The 18,192-nt window shown below is 38.2% G+C and overlaps 1 protein-coding gene across 2 annotated transcripts in view; it reads right to left on the bottom strand.

The window, feature by feature from the left end:
- Positions 1-18,192, bottom strand: part of micall2a (mical-like 2a) — a 35,151-nt gene that overhangs the window by 16,279 nt on the left and 680 nt on the right. For both annotated transcript variants that reach the window (XM_015359757.2, XM_006636983.3), the window contains exons 2-4: positions 14,634-14,682; positions 2,824-2,965; positions 1,485-1,672 (exon numbers count right to left, since the gene is read on the bottom strand). In XM_015359757.2, coding sequence (XP_015215243.2) covers positions 1,485-1,672; positions 2,824-2,965; positions 14,634-14,682 — 379 coding nt within the window. The remainder of the gene's footprint in view (positions 1-1,484; positions 1,673-2,823; positions 2,966-14,633; positions 14,683-18,192) is intronic.

The raw sequence follows: 18,192 nt of genomic DNA on the forward strand, positions 1-18,192 counted from the left end.
GGTTGCTTCACAGGTGTTACTTCAGTACGAAGGCTCAGGAAAATGACTGAAGGCAGTAGTATAACAGTACTTCCCCTTCCACTCAACTAAGTGATATTAGTCATGTATGAGGTTACAGCAGGAAGCTATATCAGCGTGAGGGCAGCAAAGGAACAAGCAGAGGTTAACTCCAAGATGGAAAATAGGAAGAAGTAAAGTTTTGGCTGTTGCGCTTTCTTCAAAGTGTCTTGCCAGGCGTCACGTAAAAAAAGGATCCGCGGCTGAAACTTTGTTTTTTTTTTCTTTCTGCTGTTCAGTGTAGAATAAATCTCTGCTTGTTTATTTCTAAATTAGACCGAGCCAGACAATGTGCCTGGGAAAGGAGAGGGCTCCTGTTCGGACCCATTTTTTCTAGAAAGTTGATACACCGACGTCTTCACAGTATAACATTGAGCACTTCTGTACTCCAGAAAAACTTATAATAGTGCTACACATATATAGAAAGAATTGTACAAAGACTGTTTCACAAAGAACATCCCCAAGGAACACTTGTCATAAATGAAACTAAAGTAGTCTCAATATAGATGAAACAAGAAGAATAAAAGCTATCTAAACAGTAGAACTAAAATTTAGAAATAAGAAACTGAGCTAATTTCATTGGCTACATTAAACTTGCCTTTTATTACACCTGCTTAATCAGGTTTCAATTAGGGAAAAGTCACGAACCCTCTGGCCCTCAGATCACCTGAAGTGCTTCAGGTTAATGTAATACCACATGTAAAGATCACAGCAGCTTTGAGCTCCTCTACATTAATTATATTATTCATCTGAAAGAAGCTGTAACAAAACTTCCCCCTATCAAGACTTGCATCCCATGACTCTTAACTAGCAAAATGTTAAAAGTCCTCTTGAAAATTCAATCATTGCTAATCTGTACAGTGAGGTGCTTTAACACAATAAAACCCACTCCAAGGGAGGTTGAATACAGTGTCGTGAGTGTCAGCCCAAGCCTTTCTAGCACACCCAAAATCCCCCATAAAATTAAAACCAGCTTTCTCCCAGTTCTTCATCTCTACGCCCAGTTTTCCAGCAACATCTGTTGTTTTGAATACCGACATAAGCCCCCTGCATGTCATAATGCCAGACTAACAGATCCTACTGTATTTATCAGATTCAAATACTTCTGCAAACACTGGCGAAGCAGATTTAAGACATATAGTATATAAATCATCCTGCTATCATCATGCAACCAGCCAATTACACCTTTTCCAAACTACCGCCCATCCAGTCCAAACCATCCCCATCTCGCATGTTCGCCATTTTCTCAGGTCCAACAATTTTCAAGGGGTGGAGGATGCTGAGCCCATGTCTGTTTAGTTACAACAGCAGCTCTGTTGAATGCTCTGAGTGTTGTCACGTACATATTATCCCCCTCTTAAGATTGTTTCCTCCTAGATGGCAGGGCTTCACACGCAGATATTGCCAGAAAAGAGGAATAACCTTACTTTGTCGGCGTCCCCGGCTGGTGCGGGGGAGGATTTTGATGGTCTTGCGATGGTGACGGATGCAGGTGGTCTGTTTTCTGCTGCAGACTGAGGTGGGTGGGGTTTAGCAAACACCGGCTGATTCTTCTTCCCAGATGGCTCCTCCTTCGACACTTCGGCAGGTCTCTTAATTCCCGCCATTCCCCCAACTAAGAGAAGAGAAGAGATACAGTCGAGTGCGTCCTGTACCGTTTCCGATTGTATATGTGCACGAGAATATAAATATATACAGTATATATATAGTGCACTATTCTGCTTTAACTTTAATTACAAATTAAAATCCATAAAAGCGAATGAACTTTGCGTTTAATGGATGTAAAAACTTCATATGTTGGTCTATTTTCTTTTGTTTACACAGATTTACAGATAAAACAAAATATTTTCCAGTACTAACAAAAATCGTATTTTTTTTATGAATACTAAGAATTTATCTGTTTGGCATCTGTTTCATAAATCACAAATAGGCCTACCTGCACAAGACAATTCTCAGACTAAGATATTGTAAGGAATATAATTTGACCAACTGTTTATGAAAGGAACCCACTAATCTATTAACATCATTTACAAGCTGAAATATGTTAGACCTTGTATTAATGATATACAATTCTTGTGACTAGTAAAATCAGATGGCTCTGCTTCCTTCAAAAAAAAAACTTTCAGGCTTTGCAACAGTTTAAAGGTCTGAGCAGTTTACAGACTTCTTTTTGATAAGAACACGCACACAAGCAGGAAATACAACTGCCAATTTGGCTCTGACAAAAATATAAATTAAAACTATTACACTCTGCTCCAAAGTCTCTTTTCTCCATTTCTACTTACATGTACTAAATGTGGTAGCTTGCTTTTTAAGTCACTTACCTTTATTGACCTTTTTAGCTTTGTTATACTCAGTGTGTTACCTATAGCTAATAGGCACTCTCTGTCAACAGAGCACATATATTAAATCACTTAAGTGCTTTCAGAAACTACTGGTAACAAACTAAAAAACAGAAAGAGTTAGAAAGAAAGTTTGAGATAAGCCTATTCCTGATTATGGTAGAGATCTCCAGAAAGTGATTCGATCTGAATGTCCAATTAAATAATTTCCGGCACAATGCCATTTTACCTTATTAACAAAATAACAAATTTGACAATAAAAAAAAGAAAAATGACACAAATGCACACATGATGGTTGATCTCTGCACTCAGCCTTGATAGAGAGTGTGAAGAAAAGCTTATGGGATAAAAACAGTTGAATTTACAAAAAAGGGAATATGAGTAAACCTAAACAAATCGAAACTTCAAATGAAGAGAACCTTACTCGGCGATCGGCCATGAAAGTAGTTATAATACTGTGACACATAAGTGAGAATGCTGAGCCTATCAGGAACTCTCAAAGCCACCATATCCTCCGCATCCAGCAGTGCTGGGATTCCTAGCTCTTCATCTGCAACACGGAAGGCCTAGAAAACAAAGTGCAAAAAAATGGTGTTAATGCAGCTAAAGATTACAAATCAAAAGAGTAGAAATGTCAACAATGCCACAGGTACTTGTAAATAATTGAACTTTTTTCTATGCTGTATAAGCAGGTCCACAGACAATTGATTGGACTGACTTGAAATAGGTAAATTCATTATTTAATTCATTATTAGATGCTGTCTTGTGGGATTCTGTCCCAGCTCTCATGTATAGCCCGGACAACCAGGTGCCTGTTCTTTGGTCTCTGAGCTCTAGATACTGCATAGCCTCCAGCTCGTCCCACACATATTCAGCTGGGGCCAAACCTGACCAGTACAGCGCCCTCAGCACAGCTCATCTTTCTGGAAAGCCTTCTTGACATAAGCAGCACCAGGATGTGTGTAGAGTAGCTTGATTACTTGCTACTCTTAATGCAGACTGATCCTGAGGTGACAGGATCAGCCTGCATTAAGAGTAGCAAGTAATCAAGTGATCGATACTGTGCTGTGCAATCAAATTGTCATCTGTCACTTCAAGTGCAGCTCTTTAGCAGCTTAATACTCCTAGCCATAGTGTCACTTCCTGGACCTTCCTGCGATTGGTCTGTAGTTAAACATCAAACAAATCATTCTGCACGTCTGTGCTGCACTCACTGATATTGGCGAGTCCACCAGAACTGTTTCACCAGCACAGCACACAGACTGCACAAAGCTATTCTTCTCTTCTCAGCAGCCTTGATGTTCAGCTGGTCACAATGAGGTGATTTAGTGATTATGCTACAGTCACATGAATATATCACGGTCTTATTATCCATATCATGAATCATCACAAAATTAAAATGAAGCCAAAAATACTTAAATCAATATCCAAAAATGTGTAAGCTATATATATGCATACGGCACATAAACAGAATTGGTGCCTTTCTTTTGCTACTCTGTACGTCTTCTTTCTTGGTTACACTACGTTATAGCCTGTGAGATTCCCTCAAACTTAGTTTAAAAGCTCTTAAACTCATGTGATATCAAGAAGTTTTAAACTGGTATAAACCCAAGCTGCATTAATTTAGAAACTGTTTCTCAACCATTCTTTTTAACCACAACTTAGTATTTTTTAGTACACTTTGGTAAGAAAGCTTAACCTCATATCTGCATAATATCACAACGTTCAAAGTTCATATTTAAATAATCTGATGATTTTAGGAGCTGCTTCAAACCTTCTAATGGAGCCCATTTAAATACAAAAAAAAAAACAGAAAAAGCATGCTGAGAATGACTGGACAGGCTGAGTAATGAACAGCAGATTTCCCTTTGTTGCGCATGAAAAGGAATAAAGTGATAATAGGACATTGTTTTGTAAGAAGAGTGTCATTGTTTTCCACATTTTAAAGGGCAGCAGTGTGACTGGTGGGTCTTCAGCAGGACGCTGTGGATCGTTAATAGTTATGTTAATTGTGGGTGGCTGGGAAAGAGTGTCTTAACAGCTGCAAGAGATCTCTTCCCCCAAACTGAACAGGAGACAGTCAGAAACATAAACACTGATGAGTTCAAGAGCACAGGCTTGGTAACAGGAAACACTGCCTGTGACTAAACACACACTGCACACATATCAATACACCCTCTTCATAATACATGGAGGAGAATTTACCGCAGATTGTGTGACAGGCATTACGATATAACAACATAAACACAGTATCAGGTATCTGCTAAGCTCCTGGAACCTAAAACAATTTACTATGATCTTTTAGCTTATCCTCTCTTTTTGGTTAACTCTTAAAAGAGGATTATTAACCACTTTATCTGCACCAAAAAAAGTCAAAGAAACCTTTATTGTGCATCTCAAAAGAAGTTAGGACTACCTCAATTGTAAAATCAACCAACATTCACAACTTATTATTAATGAGCCATCCATAATTTAAAGTACCATCCATTTGCTATGTATTACACCCACACCATATCCTTTTTGGAATCTATGACAGAAATATCCACAAAAGCCTAATTGCTGCAGATTCAAGGTCATTCTTTTTTAAAAGCATGGACACAAAAACGTTTCCAAAGCTACTTGTTTAAATGTGTTTATGATATTTTTATTTTTCTGACTGTTTTCTATTAAATATCCATTCTGGGGCACAGAGTAATCCCCACAAATGGCACAGAACCTGTATTGGACATTTTCTCAGAGGCTGCATGTACAGAATGGACAAGAAAATAAGGTGCTTCATAAATACATACCATCAGCACCAATGATTTCTGCTCAAGCAGTCTATGGACAAACTACATGTGTAAGACTAATTGAGCTTTTCTGTCTTTAGTGCAAAAATAGTTACTTATAAACATGAAAGTATTCATTGTTTACGGTGCAGTGAAAGATGTAGAAAGAAATTAAACAAAACATGGAGGAGGCAGCCTTGGCAGTATACTGTATAAACCTCTCTGTAATACGTGTATCAAGTAGCAGAGCCCTGAGAAGACTGCAACAGTCATTTAAAATTTATATGTTAGTATACTAGCTTTTGAGATCCTTTTTTTACTAGCTACATAGTAAGTGATATTTGATCGTGCATGCTTCATTAAATTAAGATACTATACACCTGAAAATCTTTTGTTTGGCACGAAGCATCTTTCACAGATGCAAGTGGTTATAGAATGCTCTAATAAGTGGAAATATTCAGTTTGAGAGACCGCAGCAGGAGGGTTTATGACAATCACAGGACATGCGGTATCGAGGATGACTGTGACTGACAACGCCAACATAGGACCCACACATTTTCTGGCCCTGAAAAGCTAGCTCTTTTCAGTGCCATCACTTTGCTTTTACATTCTTCGGGTCTTAAAGTGCAGGACTTTTTCTCTGATTTTTCTTCCCACCGGTACAGACCAAAGTCTTACTCTCAAAAGAGATAAGATTGATGTCGTGTTTTTTCCAGTTGTCCTATCGCTGAGGAGCTTCCTTTGTCTGCTCCACAGGTGCAATTTGGCATAGCCAAGCTGGAACAAGAGGACTGGAGTCTAACACCTGGACATGGCCAACTCAATGGAGCTGAAGATGAAAATGGCTTCAGCATTGATGTCAGGGCCTCAGTCCTCCCACTCTTGTTCACTCATGGAAACGACATGACCCCAGCTCTCCTGGAGTTGCCTTTAAGTTGTTCATGTTTCAGACAAGTACAGTATAATAGGAATGATTACTGCATGATCAACCATCGGTTTGGTTTGTCTTGATGTTGTGATCCACAAGTAACTGCTTCCTCATGTACGATGCACTTGCAGATCACAGGTGATGCTCGGTTTCTTTGTCAATTACCACTTTCTGTGAAAGACCACTCTCAGAGTAGCCTACAAGGTGTACTATGCCAGATTCAAGTAATGCTTTACCACCTTTAAAGGGATTACATTCACTTTGAGCATCTCTGAATCTTTTCAGATCATTGGCATCATGTCAGACCAATGATATCAACATGTTTTCATAATACAGAAATACAACAACATCTTGTCATCTTTTTTGTTCCAGTAACACAAGTCAATCCAGTTTCCTATAGTTTAGACAGTCACAAGTGAAACATAAATACATGCACACAGAACCCAAATTCTATTCCAGCTGGAAAGCTTGAGTCTGCAAAAAGAAGATAAAGCAAAATGTTTTGTACGGAGGAAAAGTCTCTGTACTGCAGAGCCAGAGAATTTGAAAAAAAGCTTACTGATGCATTGACAGTCTGCATTTTTATCCACTGAACCAGGAAATTAGAGACAGAATGAAGATCCTTTTTAACATAAGGAAACAGTCAGTGTGAACATGGACACGGCGAAACATTTCAGGTTCTGCAACAACCCTCTACGTGCTTGGTGTAGCATAAAGAATTGATTCCCCTAGCTGCTGTACTGCTGAAGCAAGGCTGCAAGGATACAAAGGAAAAAAACAAACTTCACAGATTTTCTGTGTGAATCATTTGGCTCCCAACAGTTCTACAGCTTTTTCCCCGACACCAAAGGAAAGAAAGACAGCATTGACATCAAGCCAGTGTGGCTGACAAAGTTTTCCCGTTAATAGAAGGGGCTATCCAATGTGAAATATACTGGAATGCCTCCCCTATAATCTCTGTCTTGTTACATTTCTGACAACAGTTATGAGCATTTCACAAAACTCTAGTGTATAAACATCAGAAAAGAGAATCACTGCTTCAGTCAAAACGAACCAATGACCTTAATTAAACAGTATTGTTTAAAAGGTGGAAAAATAATGACTCAGACTTCACATAATCCGCAGAGTAAATTCCCATTATTTTTTTAGGCTTTCTGCTCTTGGTTGAACTCATTCAATCAGCCAAGTTGGACTTAACACATCTACTACTCCAGCTGCAGTTTACACTCACAAGGTGAAAAAATAACTAACATCCTTAGTGTTCTGTTTGCTGAATACAGATTTTAAATTTTACATTTACAAAGGTACTACCAGACAGTGTCATTTTCAGAATCACCACCAATTATTCTAAAACTTACAGCAGCAAATTTACTATATATATATATCAGTGTTGTTCCTTAACGTAAGAGGCTCAATGGCAATTCACTAAAAGTACATTTTAAATCAGCTAGTTATATATAACAAAAATAATTCCGGTTACAATTGATTTATATTTTTGTGGTTTCAACTCGAGGCTGCTTTAAAGTCGCACACTGTGTGGCTTCAATTTAAATTCCAGATGTTTTGAAAGAGGGACTGAACACATGTAATATCGGGTCCAGCCCAGGAGTCCCTTCATCACTCCTAATCAGTGCACTCAGCGCTGAATACATCACAAACACATTGCTTTGGGATGAAAGTAATTATTCAAGACTAGATTGATTTGCTGTTACCTGCACTTATAAATGTAGCTTTTCAGTAGATTCTGTTTGAAAAAGGTGTAGAACCAGTCTAGTTTCTTTTTTCAAAACCCAATACGCATGTTACTACAAAGAACCCACTAGTCTACACTAAGTTACAGGAAGTAATGTATACTAGTGTATTCTCTGCAATGCCACCTACATGTACACAAGGATGGTATTATGTTTACAACTTTCCATACGGCAAGTTTCCATTCATCTTGTAGGTCTTGCAGTTGTTGAAGTTTAAGACAAAGGATCCTTATACATTCTTCACACCACAGTTGTGAGGCTGAAAAGACCTCAGGGAACTTCTTTCTGAGGACGTTTTTTGTCTAAGAAATTTTGCTGTGATGCATTATGGGATAAAGCCCATTCAGTTCCTTAACTGCTTCATTTGCCAGACTTTTCTTGTTTTGTACAAAGCCTAACTTGTACAAGAACGAGAAGAATAAACAGCTGAAAAGGGGGTTGGATGAAGATTAAATAACAGCCATTCAGGGAAGGCAGCTGATAGTCTGCCAAATTCCTGCCAATATAAAGAAATATCCAAGAAAAGTAAGGACAGGATTTGTATCGCTCATTTAGAAAATGCATGCGGCAGCTTGTCATCGTAATCGCTTGTCAACATCAGGAATTTGTTTTCTCGGGACAAATTTACTTTCATTTTGTCTCGACTTCACGGCTTGCAGGGAAAACTGTTTTGTGGTTCCTCCATTGTTATCGACAACCTAAATGGTTTACAAATGAATTAAAATGCAGAGTTTTCATTTTGGTTATTTTTGATACTTCAGGACAAGATTTTTTAGTCTTGCATTTCATATTATAACACCCCCAACAACAAGTCGCCTGAAAATAATCTCTCGTTGCTATTTACTAACTATGTGCAATAGGAATAATACATTTTATCCTACAATTTCCTATATTTATTATTTATGGTGGAGTTCACCTAAGAATGAATCAGAACAATCAATGGTAAAAATGTGTCTCCTCTGAACACCTATGCCTATGGAACAGATAATTAGCCAGAAAAACAATCTTAAAATCTTCAGTACAAGCCCTTGAACCATGAAAGTTCAATTCCAGAACACCCCAACCACATCAGGAAATATTAAGCAGGCTTTCTGTAAAAATACAGAAGTTATCAAATTGGCAGTACATTAATACCAGGATTTGTTACAACAAACTGAGATAGAAGACCCAAAACACACAAAACTATTATTTACAGACTACTACAGTATGTAGAGTTGGAAGAACTACCAGACTCTAAACCATCACTTTCAACCTTAAACACTGTGTATCACTGACCAATCCTATTAACACTCCAAATCAGACACAAACCTTTCATCTTGGAAACAAAGTAATGTTTTAATAATGTAAAAATAATCCTCCCCAAGTAAACTTGCACTCTGTGATGTTGAAAAGAAACAACTGTCTGGCACCTTAACTGGAATGTACTGTATCTAAATAAATCCAAGTAAAACATGTAATCAAATAAAACATTTCCACAGATATGAAAAATACAGCCTCTTTCCCTAAATGTAAGAGGGGTTCCAATATGATACAAAGTATCCAATAGGTTCTGGTTCATCAATGAGGAATTTAAAAGATTTTCTTCAGTTCCAAACCCCCTCTGCAGTCCAAAAGACAGGAGCTCTCTCACTCAAATAAGAGGTCACTCTCGTTCCGATCTTCCCCCTTTTTTGCAAACTCTGTTTTAAGTATAATATTGTTCACATGAGCTTATGTGGCCAGTTCCAGTCTTAAAAGATGTCAAGCCATCTAGTATCTGCACTCCTCTGGGGCCTGCTTCTGTGATCAGAACCCCAAGCTGTGCAAATACACTCTATCTACAGTAGTGACTCAGATTACACTTGTGTGGATCTCCAAGATGAAAGAAAATAAAAAAGAGAAAATGTCAACACCATCACAGAATAAAAAAACATAAACTGTATATCTAAATAAATCCAAAACAATATTAAGCTGACAATAACCAGGGCCCCAAAAATTACACCCACAAGCGACATGAAGTTAATCGTCCCATTTCTCTTCTCAAAATATGCTTCAGCATTGTTTCGGTATGAATCACTCTCTTTCACCTTTCTAATGTGATCAAAGGCACACCATTCTTACATGCTAAAAATTGCCTTATTAATGTCCATTTCTTAGCTGGATGATTTCTTAGCATGATAATCTACTTTGTTCATTCTAGCAGTATGGACGCCAGCGCAACTGTGGTTCAAGCAATATTGGAACATGTAATTCTAAAGCACTAATTCCATCTTGTGGTGTGCATTGTATATCTGCTCATATTTCAAGCCAAAGCTACACAAATAACAGGATTTGTGGGAAGTGGATAATGTTTTTAGAAATTGGTCACGGTCATAGTAAAGTACATTTTTGGTCAAATACCATAAGTATGTATGTCATTTTGCGCTGTCACTGGAAGAAAAAGTTGGAGCCGTATTCAACATTCTTCTTCAACATAATTCTTTCCTTGATGAAATCAGCTGATTATTGTTTGACTGTTTCACAGTTCCCCTTTTGTAAAAAAAACAGTACAATGGTAAGATGTGAAGAAATAAGGTCATGTGCACATACCATCTTGTGTGCAAAAGGTGAAGGATCCAAAAACAGAGGTCTCAGAGGTGAGGTATTGTAAGACGTTTAACCACTTCATTTTATGAAGCAATTAAATACTTATCTAACATTTCCAAACTAGCTGATTTTTTGTAAGTGAAAATGACATCAATGTTTTAAACAATAAAACACGTTTTCTGTTACTTCAGTAAAAAACATGAAAAAAGAAAAAAATAAGAAGATGTTTTGTTAAACTAAGAACGTCCTGATTTAGGCTGATCAAACAAAGTTACTAAAGACAAATGTGATAGAAAAGGGTGAAGTTATAAGTTACATTTTAAACTAACTTACATTCCAAATTTCAGGAACACATCTTATCCCCAGAATCAAACTGAACATTAAATAAAGAATGATGGTAGATTAAGGGAGAGTATAAAAGCAGTTTTGGCTGTTATGTTAGTTTATGTGTTGCAATGTATCACCCGATGTATGAGTAACAAGTGCATTGAAGTGCCGTACCCCTTTGTAAGTGGTGTTTCCCCATCAGCTTGAATACAAGCATGCAAACAGCATGGCGCCAATTGACAGAACTCCTATATTTAATGAAGAAAATCCAAATAATGGTCACACACATACAAATATATACTGTATATTTATATGTTCTTTCATTACTGATTAAGCAAAACATGTTTATTTAACAGAAGCTCAGGGATCCCTATGTCCAAGACATTCAATAAACAGTGGCACATCATATAGTTACTAATCAGTCTCTTAGGAATTTTTGCCCATTCTTCCAATACTGCCTCAGCTGCTCCAGATCTGTTGTCTGTCTTGCATGAACAGCTCGCGTCAGATCTTGCAACAACATTTTTATTGGGCCAAGATCTGGACTTTGTCTTGGCCATTCCAAAACACGAAATTCCTTCCTTTTAATCCATTCTTTCGTAGATGTGCTAAAATGTTCAGGATATTTATCATGCTGAAGGACCCTTTTTTTTTTTGCTCAACTTTCTCCTTCAGAATATTTTGGTCCGACTCTGAAACCACTGTTCCCTCAATGACAGCGAGTCGTTCAGGTCTGTGGGCAGGAAAACAGCCCCAAGCCATGACAATCCCTTCACCGTGCCTGACAGTGGGAATGAGCTTATTTTGGTTGTAGGTGCTCACGAAACATGGCATTTTCTGTTGTGGCCAAAAAGACCGGTTTAAGGTTCATCTGTCCCGAGAACATTCTTCCAAAAACCTATAGAAGCATTCAGATGATCTTTTGCAGACTTAAGACAAACAGCAATGTTCTTTTTTGAGAGCAAAGCCCGCCTCCTGGCCACCCTCCCGTGAATGTCATTGTTTAGAGAAAATGATATATGTAATAGAAAAACAAGAAGGTAAATAAGAATTAGTGCAAGTGCAAAAGTAAGTGAACTACAAGGCTCAATAGCTTGGTCAACGAGGTAAGTAAAGCCAGCTACTAAAATAATTAGGTACCATGTTGACCAATTCAAGAGCCAATTACCAGGACAAAGTGTGGGAGGCCCTCTACTACATAAAAGTGAGAAACCTAGTGAATTCGATGTTACCCATTCAGGGTAGTGTAACGCGTTAGATCCATGCAGGATCTAAAGACAAATCACAGGACCTCAGGAAGTGTTGTAAGTGCTCATCAGTCTGGAGAGGAATATAAAACAACAGCAATTTTGGGGGGAATTCATCAGTCTACTGTCAGACAAACGAAGCAAACTTAAGACCATGGTGACTGCACACAGATGTGGATGTCCTTCAGAATTATTCCACAGAGCAACCAGAAAACTCATACAGGATGCCCAAAAGAACCCCAAGAGCACATCCACGGATCTCCAGGATCCTCCTGCTGAAGCTGATGCCCATGCTAACAAGCCATGATATTGTCCAGCTCCCCTTCCCCTCACCCCTGCACAGGGTCTCATCGTCATTAGCGATAACACCTACAAGAGTGAGGTCATCCACACACTTCATTAGTTTGCCGGATGAGTCACTGGAGGTGTGGTCGTTGGTGTACGAGGAATAGAGAAAAGGGGAAAACACACATCCCTGCTGTAAAGAAGTATTCACAAACAGTCTGACAAACAAGAGCAGAGCCACATCCACTGCCTTCTGTGAGAAAGCTGAAAATCCACTGGCAGATGGAAAGTGGTTCTGGAATGACAGCATGAAATGCAGAGCTAAAACCCACAAAAAAGAATTCTTGCATACAAGCCCGAAGATTCAAGATGTTGCAAAACACAGTGAAGGGTCATATTAACAGCGTCATCCACTGACAAGCTGGCCCAATATATATATATATATCGGTATCATATGATGAAAAATCTTCATTATGACAGAAGTAGGAGCAACTGGTCTGCAGTCGTTAAGTCAAGCTATTCTGCCCTTCCTTTGCTGCGGGTACGATAACGGAGGATTTAAAGCAGGCGGGTATCCAGACACTGATCCAGACTGATCCACCGATTAAATATGTCAGTCAGCTCTGGGGCTAATTGCTCTGCACGACGCTTTAAGCAAGACGCCTCTAGGGAGACATGAGCTAATAAACTTCAGGGACTGCAAGGACTCTACCCTTCTGCTGCAGTCCAGTTCAGTCCCGCTTAGTTCGGGTGCAGAATGTCAATCAAAACATTCCAATTTGAAAGAGCTGGTTAAAATTATATTCACTTCAGAACAAGATTACTTGTCTTTTCCTTCAATTTCTAACGTTTGCACTATTTTCTGTAGAAATCAGAGAATGAGCACCAGAAAGACTCTTCTGACAAACTGTAGGCTAGGGTGAGGTCTGTTTACCTCCCCAGGGAGACAACACCATGAGGCAGATTAACTCATAATCCTTCTGTGATCTAATAAAATCATTTTTATTGACTTTTATGACAAAGTCACGTGACTGGCAACTGAAAACATCTGTGGACACCAAGGTGCACGTGTGTGACAGTAGTGTATCTTACCACGGAACTGAAATACCTTCTATACTCCATGGTAGCCAAGCCCTAAGGATGAGTCAATCATTAACAAAAGCAGTGCTGTGAGTCAAACTGCTGTTAGATGTTTCCTCTTAATCAGTGACCAACCAACACTGAAAACGGCTTCAAGATGAAGGAAAAGGAGATGGCTTCACGAGTTAACACGTTTCTTCTTGTTAGGAGTGATATCTGCCGATTTAAGATGTGCTTGAATACATGAACTGTTACAGCAACTAAACACATCTTCTTTATGCCAAATATGGTTCTATCGAGATAGGCTTACTACTATCAGAAAAATGGTAAGGAGCACTTGAGCCAATTTTCTATTTGCTTTCCAGAAAGGTACTGATGCACACCCTTCAGCCATCGATAACAACAGGTAATTTTCCAGGCAGGTGTCAGGGACATTATCAATCCGATCACAAAGTCCAGCTCCTGCTTGACATGCTCACTCTTTTCATTTCTGTCTCCATTCGGATTGAGAAAAAAATGGCTCATGTCAGTGATCTTTTAGTTTTTCCATCTGGTTTTCCTACTGGTACCACAATTTGACATAAATGTGATAATTTTGCACTGTACCAAAACATGATGCCTGTATCTAGCACTGTAATGTCTGGGCATAAGTACTATTTTTGGTACAGTACAATGAAAAATTTCAAATATACAGTACAGCTTTTGTAGAAATTATAACATATATCATATTTAGCACATAGAGTAGTACAAAAGCCTATAACATATTATACAAAGTCTTTTATGGATAAAGTTTGCAAATATCTTTTCAAATATAAGCCCACTTTAGACTGAGGGACAACAAAACAACCTCACAAAAACAACACACTTTTAAGGATCAGGGTAGAACAGCTAGGTATTAACTCTTGAATGCTTTTTTCTTTAAAGTCGTTACCTATCATTATAGCATCTTTAATATTTGTGAAAGAACAGAGAGCTGCTGTCAAATCTAGACTCCAGAGGTAATTTCTGATGAGCTCCCACCAATTAAAAGAAATACATTATTTTCTAGTGTACACAGTCATAAGTTCCAGGGGACATCATAATTCGTGTGTCACGTGCACAATATCAGTGGGATTAATACATACCTGTGCCACCATTCGTTTTTGCAAGACATAATTGTGTAAAGCACACTTTTATCACTTCAACATACTTATAGGAAGAGGCAAACAAATTCACAGAGACACTTGGCATACAGATAAAATCGGGTCAGTTAGGCAATTAAAAAATATTTAAATAGTCCTTACCAAGCTGTTGTTTTCATATACATTTTCTTTACTGAGAGAATCAAAGTCTCTGAAAAAAAAAAAGTAGAACACAATGCTATTAATCACAATCTGAGCAAATATTTGTGTATGTGGGAGAACCTCATGGGAAATATGAATATACCAATCTCCCGGGAATCAAAGCACTCCAATCTTCCAAATGCTGTTCCTGAACTTTTACCAGCCAAGCTGTTACTTGTTTAACTGTGGCCCCCAGGCAATATGCAAATATTTGTTAGTAAATAGGTTCAGTTGCTCCTCATAAACTTGCCATTTGAGAGATGATGGGCAGATGAATCTGTTTCACTGCTCTAGACTCTTTCACACTGTTAAAAAGATGTAACTTTTTGGTTACCTGGATTATTTCCAAATAAATACAGATATTTCCTTTACCCAAAACAACATCTAGGAGAAAGTTGTAAAAAGTAAACAAATACAGGTTTTATTAGTCTGGAACGATCTGAACAATTCTGCAGGAATGAAGAAAGGGAACTCAGGGCCTACAGTATATTAACATGTAAAGCTATCGAACAGCTAAGAACAGCTCAGTGTCTTCTCCTTATTTTTGAACAAAAAACTATCTTACAGTTAACTTGAGTAATAACATAAATATAAATTAGGAAATAACCTTACTTTTATCCAGGCCCTGAAAGATTGGGCAACAAACTACTCCTACAGTATATTTCATACAGAAGCACATCATCTGTAACATCTGTAACAATGTATGCATCGAAGCATATGTACTGTAAAAAGCTGATTAACTGGGCACACGAAGATAAAATCTGACAATGAGAAAACAATAAAGGTGCCTAATATTTAACCATACTATCATTTTAGGTTTACCAGAAAGATGAGCACAATATGTTTCTCATTTAATCACACAGTAGCATTTGTTATTCAAATTAAATATCAGGCTGGATAAAATATGAATAACATTATGTACCATTTACAGAAACAATATAGTATACAAAATTGTCAGTTTTTATGTTAATTTTTACGACATGGGGAATCTAAATCACATTTCGTTTTGTCTGTGAGCAAAAAAGGCACTACTATAATTTACTTTGAGGTCAATTCTAAATGACTCTGTTGGACATATAAACTAATAAACAATTACTAAAAGCAAAGAATGCATGTACACATAACCCTCTGACTCTGTACACACTCGACTCAAAAGGTTAAGCAGATTAGCGTCTGTACTGTCTTTACTTACAGTACAAATAATTTTAGCTCCCATAAACACAGTCATCTTGTACTTTCATAATACAGAAAGTCAGATATATCCTATGAAGGCATGCCATGAACTGGCTTCTCTGCTAGTGAGGGAGTGCTGCGTGTACTTAGTCCTACAGTACCTTCTACCCTGTGCTTGTGACATGAAGTGAATTTCCTTAACCCTCACCAAGGCAAGCAGCTGACTGAGCACATTGGTATGGAAAAATGGAGCATTAACCTCAGCCTGCTTGAATAAACTGTGGTCCAGTGACCACTGGGACCAAATCTGTTGTTTTCTTGAACTGGAGTAAGGTAAAGAAATTACCTTGTCAATAAAGATGCAGTTCATTATCAGTGCATTTCTTTCTCATTCCTCCAAATGTGCCTGTAAACAACATTGCTACACTTTCTGCCCTCGGCCTCTACCTCAGGTCCTAACTGTTCAGGGCCAGCCTGCAGGATGGTAATATGGGGTGTCATCCGGTATACAGTGGACACTAAGATTAAGAGGGTGTGAAATACACACCGATTTTGATGATCATGTTCAGGAACAAATGTATCTGCAGGCTAAAGCTTCCTTGGGTTAGGTTTAAAAATACGTGCTCACAATGTTTTAGACAGCAAATGATAGAGTCTGTTAAGAGACGTGCAAATGTAAAAAAAAAGTGCAGTGGAAATGCTCCAGTTAGGATGTTTTGAAAGGGGGTTCTTTCTCCAAATCACAGGGTTCCCACATGCGAGGACCCACCCAAGTACTGGCTCCTGCCCCCCAGGGAAAGCAGGGAGTGTGGCATTATTCTACAAATTTCCCCATGGCCCCATGGCATCGGGAAACAGCTCAGACGTACTGTATAACACCCCCACTGGGACCCTTACTGACCCATCAGTCTGTAAAATAAACCACAGGGGAATACAGCTTACTTTAAAGAATTTAGTATAAGTGTGCAGGGTGGAAGCTTGGAACACCGCTGTTGACGCAGCCAGAGTATTGTTACTGTACCTGGAGGTTTCACAGTAGCCAGAGGGCTCTAGTTTAAGGGACTTTGGGCAGAAATGTACTGCAGAAGGGGAGGGTTAGGGACACACCCACTCAAATAATGTTACTTTTTGTTACAGTTAAGGGGAGAAACGTGTGACAAAAACTAATTATAAAGAGGAAAACTATATTCTTGTCTTTCATAGAAACAATACAAGTCCAATTCAAGGATATACCTGTAAACTTCATCTTTAATTATAAGTGTTTTGAAAATGTCGTATGTGATGAAGGATTGACAGGACTTCATGAGAAGACAAATATGATACCCTGGCCAAAACTATTTTAATAAAAGTCTTACTGCAGTTATCATGATTCTCCTTTCAAGAAATGAGTTATACAGTATCTACACTCAAATGCATTGTATCTTCCCTGAACTGAAAGGGCAAACATACTGCAATACTACTGACAGAAGTTCAGATCTTAGCTTTTTTTCTGCAAGAGATTAAAAATTAACAAATTCTGTCTATATAACTGGTAACTGTGAAGATTAAATCAACATATTAGATCCAAAACTCTATCCAGATTTCTCAGAAGCAAGATTTCTTTGAAGTAGCTTTCAAACTGTGGACACATTCACTTCCTTGTGGCAAATAGACGACGAAGCAAAGATCCACAAGTTACCTTTTGATTCAGAGCAATAACCATCCAATAACCTCTCGGCGTCAAGGTTTTGTCAGAAACTCAGCTGTTTTCGTGGTGCACACTGAATTAATGCTCTGACTTTTCAATGTATGATTCTATCACAAGTATCTATTTTGGGGGGTTAGAGGTTCAAAAGCCATTAATATAAACTAAATGCTTGTCAGTAATTAGTGTCCAAACCCGTTTCCCTATGGATTGACAGTCAAAAGAATATCCATTACCAAGTAGCAGAAAGCAAAGCAATGTTAAGAAAAGGGAAAATGAAAATCTGTTAATCCACAGATTTTTCATTTTATAACAATTAAATAAAACCGGGTTTAACTGAATGGCTTATGGTTTTTAAATGGCTATAATTCCAAAAATAAACACAATGAATGCAGTTTTTCGTACTCACGAGTTAAGAGCAAAATGCCATTTCACACAACAAGTAGTAAAGTGGTTTGCTTTCTTTGAAATCTTTGTATCACGCTGGAAACCAAAGCCTTTTTTTAAGCCTGTCGGGTCATGTTCTTTCACATTCGTAACTTCCAGCACTAGGTTATGAGTTCAGTACCGACAGCTACTACCGGGAACAAGTTCTCCAGTTTTCAGGAAAACACATTGTGAACCCATACACAGCAGAATGTAATTTACAGGACGGTGTTGTTA

Source organism: Lepisosteus oculatus, chromosome 19 (assembly GCF_040954835.1).
Source record: "Lepisosteus oculatus isolate fLepOcu1 chromosome 19, fLepOcu1.hap2, whole genome shotgun sequence".
In the NCBI taxonomy this organism is placed as follows: domain Eukaryota; kingdom Metazoa; phylum Chordata; class Actinopteri; order Semionotiformes; family Lepisosteidae; genus Lepisosteus; species Lepisosteus oculatus.